At 32.0% G+C, this 8,874-nt stretch overlaps 1 protein-coding gene across 6 annotated transcripts in view; it reads right to left on the bottom strand.

The window, feature by feature from the left end:
- Positions 1–1,543: 1,543 nt before the first annotated feature.
- LOC112049111 (disco-interacting protein 2) overlaps positions 1,544–8,874 on the bottom strand; it is a 121,471-nt gene continuing 114,140 nt past the window's right edge. For all 6 annotated transcript variants that reach the window (XM_052890891.1, XM_052890886.1, XM_052890887.1 and 3 more), the window contains one exon: positions 1,544–8,706. In XM_052890891.1, the coding sequence (XP_052746851.1) occupies positions 8,454–8,706 (253 nt within the window). In that variant the 3' untranslated portion in view covers positions 1,544–8,453. The remainder of the gene's footprint in view (positions 8,707–8,874) is intronic.

Below are 8,874 nucleotides of genomic sequence, written 5' to 3'. Positions count from 1 at the left end.
AATTATATTCCTAGTTGCCAGTAACTTTTGGCTCCCAAAGCCACCAAAGTCCAACCTCCCAAACAGGCTTGTTGACACTTTTTTTTTAAATGGTCTTAAACAGTTCGTTATCGTTCTACTAGATAGAAAAAAAAACATATTTATTGGGACGTGATTACATGAAAATTTTAGTTTTTAAATATGTTTTGACAATACAAGCCAAAACACCTGTCGGCCATGATAGTCTATATTTTGACTGTTTCATGACGTCACTAAAACAAATCCCTCTGAAAACGGTGCGTTTGACAAAAATAGACGTTAAGTACATCAAGTAACATTGTGATGTCACAAAATGAATGACAGCGTTTTTGACGTTAGGAAAATTTTAAAAAATACATGATTAAATTTTACAAGAAATCCTTAACTTTTAATAGTATTATAATGGTAAGGTATGGCTAAGAGTATTATCGATATATTTTGCACCTTAGATACATAAATAATGTCAAAGTTTCGCACCCTCATTCCATATACTATGCGAAATTAATATTGTTTATATTTTTGATATGAGTCAACTATTTGTTGGCAACGTATTGGCTACCGTACCTGCTTACTTGTGGTAGGAGCATGAGCTGACAAAGTTTCAGCTTTTTTAAAATGACGAAGATCTGGGGTTTACGGGCTCTCCGTCTAAAATTTTCAATCCCGCGTTTTTTTTTAATATCAGGTTTCAAGTGGTGCGACTTATAAGACAGACGTTAATAAAAATGGAACTAAATACTCACTGTGTGGTAACACTACATTTGTTGTCATTATAACTAAGATCTGTCAATAAATTAATTTACTCTTTGGTCAGTATAGAGCAACCAATTAATATTGATAGTTTTAACGAAATATATCTACTTATTTGTTATTTAGATAGTAATAAAATTTTCAATACATTATCCTAGTTAAAATAAGAACTTGATTACGTAGGTATACGTATAGAAAATATATCATTAATTATAAGGTATCTAGGTAGTTGTAGTCCTAAGTAGATGACAGAACACAGGGTTACCTGAGCGTGAATAAGTGACTACAGCGCCCTCATTTATTTTCTACTAATAAGTCGCACTTTAAGTTACTGTATATTTCTTAGATTTATGAGTCGGTACACATACTTATAATTCTATGGTTTATTTGGTGCACTTCTGTCCAGAACTGGTTAAGTTACTATATTCCTTTAAAGCCAATTATGGTATCTGTTTTGTATACAAGTACATTTGTCACCTGCCAACTCGCATTGGAGCAGCGTGGTGGGTCGAAGCTCCATAATATGGGTATTATCCCCTCCTCTATATAGAGGGAGACCTAGCCCTATATTGGGTCGCTAGGCTGACAATGATGATTTAATTTTGACAAAACTTAGTAGTGAGGATGATATGTATAGGTATATTTAATATTTTTGATCATGTTAAACTTATAGCTTTATGACTAATATTGTTTTAAAAAAAAAACATACATACAGCCGAACGTAGAACCTCCTCCTTTTTGGAAGTCGGTTAAAAATTAAATGAAACAAAAGGAGTCAGGTTGCATGTTTATTTAATCATACATCAGAAAAAATCACAATAATTGTAAAAGCGGTTACAAAGTCCCAACAGATCATTTTTCGACAATGAAGTAAAAAACATCTATAAACGATAAATATCCAAAAAGTTGCCAAAATGCTTACAATTTTGTGCGTACATACTTTTAATATTACACTATTTTAAAAACGAGCGTCATGAATATACAACGATTTTGACAAATTTCGATAAAAATCAGGAAAACAAAGTTGCTGCAGGACCTCGAACCAATATACTATGCATTACTTTAATAAAGAAGGATTACAAATATGACATTTGTTCACTAATCAGATTTTATAGAACTACTTTTATACTTATGTTGTAACATGACTATGTTTGAAAATACGATAGAAATTATACTTTTATAAAGTAAAAAATAAAATAATAATAAAGGAATTCCGAATACCGACATAATATAATTAATTATTATTCTTATTATAAATCAATTTAATTTCTCCTATTACTAATTCACTGACTAATATTTACTCCAAAATAATATAAGGCTACAAAAATCATCATCTTGTAAAAATTAAAATAGACAACAAAAATATATGTACAATTTACCAATAAATAATAATTACAAATAAAAAAAAAGAGTAATAAAGTAAAATAGCCCATACATGTTGCAGCAGTGTAAATCTCACTCTGGTTATAAAAATATTCAATTATTTTTATTGTTATTAACCTTTCATGAATTAATAACTTTTTCATCGCGGTATCTATCGATAACATAATCCAACAAGGCAACGATAAAAAAAATGCACTTAGGTTTGCTAACATTTTTAAGGCTAGGGCCCCTTTTATGAAAAATACAAGTAAACTATAGTTTCATTGATTGAAGATGGGTAGGCCTTTGGTGTGAGACGCAACTTGCGTAGACACATTTGCTGCTGCTGCAGCAGAGAGCAAACCTCAAGAGGTGCAAATACAGCAATCTCGTTAGAGATTACTTATTTAAAGCCATTTGGGGTCACTAACGCTGGGGGAAACACTAGGGCCATGAGGTCTAAGTACCCGCTTTCTTTTAAGAGTAATTGCAAAGCGATTAATTGACACCTTCCATTAAAATAAATTAGTTAAATTATATTTAAAGTAAAAACAAAAACACTGTTTTGTTTTGTGGTTTCCAAGAAATATTATTTATTTAAAACATTGTGAGATAGACACGAGCCGTACTTGAGAAATTAATATAACAATACAGAAAAAAATATATAAATATTCTGCATGTCACTAAAAACATACTCGTTTGTACTGGAATGGAATAAGTTAAGAGCATAAGGAGATGGTCCATTTCAGGTCCACTCTTGTACCCCGTATCATTAAAAATTAAAAAAAAATACAAGGATTATATTAAAATCTAAATAAGTGAATAAATCTAACTAAATAAAAAGAAATAAATAAAATTTAAACCCAAGTTTTCGAGTTATAACAAGATGGCGCCCTTAAAGCAACAATAATATGACAATTGGCAGTAAACGTCAAATCGACTACTGCATTGAAAACGTCATCAATCCGCCATTATTACACTTATTAATGTTGCATTTCTTGGGAGAGAATGAATATTTCTATTTCGAAAAAAATAAAGTAAATTCGTAGATTTGTTTAATCAAAAATAGTTAAAAAAATATTTTCTTTTATTTTCGCCAGGGTACAATAACTGATCCTGGGCTCCATACAATTTTGGACCATCTCCTTTAACCATTACCACAAATCGTGGAATATCTTTAGTCTTCAATTGTTCACAATGTGGCTGGATGGGAGCAGTCCAAGTATTAAACTTAGATCGAAATAGTTCGCTACGAGTAAATTCTTTTCATGAAAGAAATGTGTACATCATACACTATTTTATAAGCCCGGTATATAAATATCAAAACGAAATAATTGTAATTAACGTTAGTTTGGATTATCAAAACTAACAACCAACATGGATTAAATAAAGACCCCACAGACTTTTGGCAACATTAAAATTTCAAAATAAATATGCATAATTATGTAGTTTATTATAATTATCTAAATAAAATGGTGCACCAAACCAATAGCAGTCTTAAGGCTGATTCATATCTGAAACGACGCTGTAATATACAGTAATTGTTACTGAGGGTAAAATAAAATCAAATATAAGTTAACAATGATTTATAGCCTTAATAGCTCAAAGGTAAGAGCGGTCGGACTCATCGCAAAGGGATGGTGGTTCGATCCTCGCTTTCTTTTTTTCAAATATTCTTTAAAAAAAAGTGATCAGCGATGTCATAAAAGGTCGACAGTGACACATCGAAGAGTCGTCAGATATGCGCCGGCGCTTATTACACTAGCAGCCATAAATATGTTATAATCACATTATAAACTGCTTTATATTATTATTATTAACAAAATTAATATACTAATAAATGAATATTTCAATTATTTAAATGAATATAAATGAGATATTTTCGGAATTAGATTAAACATTCATTAATAACATAAAATACTATAGTCTAGAGCCTGTGAACCCCACACTTTCGTCATTTTACAAAAGCTGAAAGTTTGTCAGCTCATGCTCCCAGGAGTACCTTAAGTAAGTACAGTAGCCAATTATGGAGTTTGTACCGTGGTGGCTTTGAGAGGTAGCAGGTTATAAGGAACCAGACCCTCAATCCTCCTCTTTTTTTTCTTTTCCTCCTTCTTCTTCTTTTTAGTTTTCCTCGGCATAATATTATGAGAAATTATATCCCCAGTCACTTAGCTTCACGGCTACCCTTCGAAAAACCCTATTTAATTTGAAACTTCAAGAGTATCTAGCGAAAGTTTGCGATTAAGCAAAGTGTAGTTAGGTCACGGTACTCATCTATAGCAGGAGCATAAACTGACAAAATTTTAAGCTTTTATAAAAAGACGAAGGTCTGGCTGATGCTGGCTCTCCGTCTACTACAGATGATATTCATTGGCACAGATATCAATGGTAGCTTAGCTTTCGCTTTTTCTAAAATAATTAATAAAAAAATGGCGATCCTATTTTTTTGAATCACCACTGTACCAATAAAGGTGAAGTTTGTGAAGTATATAAATATAAGAACATTGTTTTCCGCCACTTTTAATAAATATACGTATTTCACTCATCGATCTCCTATTATAAAGTGGATGCACAATCAGCGACCAAAAAAAGTCCCCACTCAGTGAGTGCCAAACACAACTTCTTGGCACTCAATTCAAGTAGTCGCATTTGCAAATTCAACCTTATACTCAATACTTAAGGTTGAATTTGCTCTGAATTTGAGATTTTATTGAATATTGGACTATATTTAAAGGCCTTTAGGTGTAATAATCTTTACCAATAATTTTAAAGCTGTCAAAACAAAATTGGCCAGTTTTTAAGTGAATTTTTCTACATGATTGTGCGTCCTTTTATTATAAGAGGTCAAAGATTTCACGGTAATGTGAGGCGGCACGGTATAACCGATTTGCATGTAGTCTTAGAGCAACATTACAATCTATTAACTAGGGTACACCCAGATACATCATATATACTACACCATATTTATTACAATTAAGAAGAGAGATCGTGTGGAAAAAACATAATGTGAAGATTTTTTTTCTATAATATAATCCCTATAAACTGCTTATTCCTGCCTATATAAGTAAAGTCTAAATAAAGTGTTAGAAAAATTAATTTTTAACAAATGATTTTAAATATTTTATTGGTATGTTAAGTGGGTTTTCGTTTTGAAGAAAGCTTAACAGATAACTAGAAAACTGTATACTGAATACATTTACAGTAAATTTTTGAAATAAGGTGAAACTAACACATTAAATGCAGTACATTTTGTTGGTTTATCATTAATTGCTAACACTAAAATAATATATTACCAGTGGTAATAAAATTACATTTACATACAAACTAGCAATAGAAATTACTTTTTTCACAATAATCACAACAATATAATTGGGCGTTTGACTGATTTTAACCAACTTCCAAAAAAGTGGAGGTTCTACATTCGTACGTAGGTATGTTTTTTTTAACAATACTTTTCTAATTATTTTTAAAGAACACGGTATGAACAAACATACTATATTTTTTTTAATGTTCTGTAGTGTTGTTTTAATATTTTTTCAATTATATTATATGTATTAATGAGGAATTATTATATTTCTCTTTTATTTTCTATACTTGTGTCCATACTTATTCTATTTCCATATGAGAAATGAAGTCATTTAATTTTTCGTCAGATCATATTTTTAGGTAAATCTATCCATCAAAAAATTAATACTTCAATAGAGTTCAATTAGTCAAATATTAACTTCAGAAATATTAGGGTAACTTATTTAAGGTCAAACAACTTTTGCTATCTTTATTAACCGACTTCCAAAAAGGAGGAGGTTCTACGTTCGGCTGTATGTATGTTTTTTTTAATTTAATGTAATAATGTTAACTCTCAAAAATAAGCGAAACATATGTGAATAAATTGTGATTATTTAAGTCAAACACCCAATTGTTTATATAAAACGATACACTGCTGAATACTCATTGACTATATTGACATCTCCCTAGAATATATCCCCATGTCCGTATACCTGACATGCGAGTTTCCTTACAACTAAAAGACGACGGTCAAACCAGTAGCCTGCCAGTCAAGACATGTCCTATCTAAACCCAGTAGACCTAGCATGCATTAACGTATCTCGTGAAGGGAAAAAGGACACCGACCAATAGCGGCGGCGGCTAATATCGCTCTCTCTTTCTTCCCAACACAATAAAAGTGTGAGAGAGCGATGTTTCAGATTTCGCTGCTGTTAGTTGTCATTTATCTGTCAGAAGATTTATTGCCGACCAATAGCGGTGGTGTTGAAATATTAGCTTTCTCTCTCTTTCGTTATAAAGATAGAGCTATATTTTCTATTCCGCTGAAATTGTTTGACATTTATTTGTATATCTCGTCTCGAGATATGATGATCGCATTTTAGGCCTACAGATGGGTGCAAGTCGGCTAAACAAATATTGTGCCATTACGAATCGATATTATGCACGTACATTACATACTTACACTAAAAAAAAAAAAAACATTAAAAAGTGAGAGATACAAGCTATTCGTTCCATAATAAATAAAATAGCTGGCGACGTGATTTCGTCTAACGACATAAAGCAGTCGAAACGTTATTGTCCGAAATATAGAAAAATATCATGCGTATTGTGTAAAATTTTCTAAGAATGACAGATATTATTTTAAATTTAACATTTTTAGTACACAAGACGAGTTGCCCAAAAAAGAAACCATAAAAATTGAATAAAAAAGTTCATAGGCTGAGTCTCCCAGTCTTGTGTGAGTACACTTATTTATAGAAATGCAATAATACAAAAATGTTTTATACATAGTAAAATGTTCATCAACATAATTATAACAAGTTTTCCAATATTACAGGAATTTGAGCCAGAACATTCAAATTATTCAGTAAATAAATCTTAGATCTAAAGCTTCGCTTTGAACAACATAAATCAACATCGAGAGGAGTTTCAAAAAGTATTGCAAATGATAATCCCAGGGGAAACAAAAAAATTATATAAAATTCAATTTCCTTACACACACGTAACAAAATATTTTAGCAATAAAAATTAATATATAACTCTAAAACAGTCGAATAGGTAATCTGTGTTGTCTATATACTGGAACTTAGATGTTAACGATGGGTCCGTTCAGATCGGGTACATCAAAACACCAAACAGTTTTTCTAAATCGACAACGACATAGATATATCTAACACCCGATATGGCCATCGCCAATGCTCTTAATGGTCCAAGATCCAGAGCCAGCAGACGTCGTTAATTTTGTGATGAACAAAATCCGTGGTATTTCTAGTAGTTAGATACTAAGTTGAGCCATTTTACATGTATATGGATTAAGACACTTAAAAACACTATCACTTAAATGATTAGATAATATTTTTAGGAATCAGTTGTCAGTACTTCTAAAAACCCGTAGAACGCTTTGTAGCTTATGTTAAACAAAATGATGAGATAACGTATGCAATTATTACTGTAAGTTCAAATCAATTCAATTTTCCACAGAAACAGGAACTAAGTGATTCAAAGCTTAGCGATTCAAAATGTGTGCTATTATTATAAAATAAAGCAAAAGATGCATGTTCAATTTAATAGTTTTTATAACACATTTGCTCGTAAAATATCTTTTATTTTACACACATGTGACGTAATGTAAAGTAAAACGCACATGTGATGTAATGTTGTTTATTTATTTTTAATGTAATTTTAAACGTTTATCATCCGTCTAAAACAAACGGTACTTTTTAAAATCTTAGCAAAGAGTTTTTATGGCAGAAAAGTGCTCAACATTTTATGGATAATATTAACTTTGTGAGATAAAATCTATTAAAAAAACATTTAATTATTTCATTTTAATAATTTTGTCAATAAATGACAACCATTTGTCTGTAACAGAAACACAAAAATATTAATTTGCTTTATTAATACTACTGGCTTTTTTGGTGCATTGGCCTAAAAAAAACGCACGCATTTCGCTATCTGTGCAAAAATGACAAGCGTATCAAAATGGCAAAGATGCAATATCATTTTCAGAAAGTGTGTTTCCTCGCAAATGTGTTATAAAACGTCGTATGACATACGTGCGCTTTGATAATTACATTATCTGCTTCCTTACTGTAGCTCTCGCTTACGGCTCGAGCTTGCAATATCGCCTCGGCTTCAACTTACCGCACTTATATCATAATGTACTATTAAAAAGGTTTAAAATCTGAGCTGTAAAATGGCTGCGTGTGTCTATCTACTCGATTTAACATAATTTGTTCATCAGAAACCGGTATTCACATTTTTTTTAACTCACTAAACGACGTGCATCGGCCATGGGATCGAGCTCTATCTATTCACATGTTATACGCAATGTATATAGCGTCGATCTGGTCGGAAAGGAACCCGTCTCGTAAGTGCATCCGTTGTTTCTCACCGCGCGAGTTGATGGGCACCACGCCTGGGTCGACGACCACGACCACGCCGACTATGAGGTGATGCTCCTCTAGCACCGTGTTGGTCACCAGCGGGACCAGGTTGAGCGCCTCGCTGTCGTTGCCGTCCAATTCTACCACCACCACCAGCAGGTTGGTCCACGTGAACACGGCACTGGAATATACAGAAACCCTGGTTTAATAATCGCCGGCTTTAGTTTCATTTCGACCTTCAAGATTTTTGACCAATTGGAACGAACGATTCAAGTCTATTGTATTGCCTATAGAAAATGACCTCGCAGAGATAGTTGAAATGTTGTTATTAAAAATTAATTTATGAAAT

This window comes from Bicyclus anynana, chromosome Z (genome assembly GCF_947172395.1).
Source record: "Bicyclus anynana chromosome Z, ilBicAnyn1.1, whole genome shotgun sequence".
NCBI classification, from domain to species: domain Eukaryota; kingdom Metazoa; phylum Arthropoda; class Insecta; order Lepidoptera; family Nymphalidae; genus Bicyclus; species Bicyclus anynana.
This window is presented reverse-complemented; position numbering and strand designations above follow the sequence as displayed.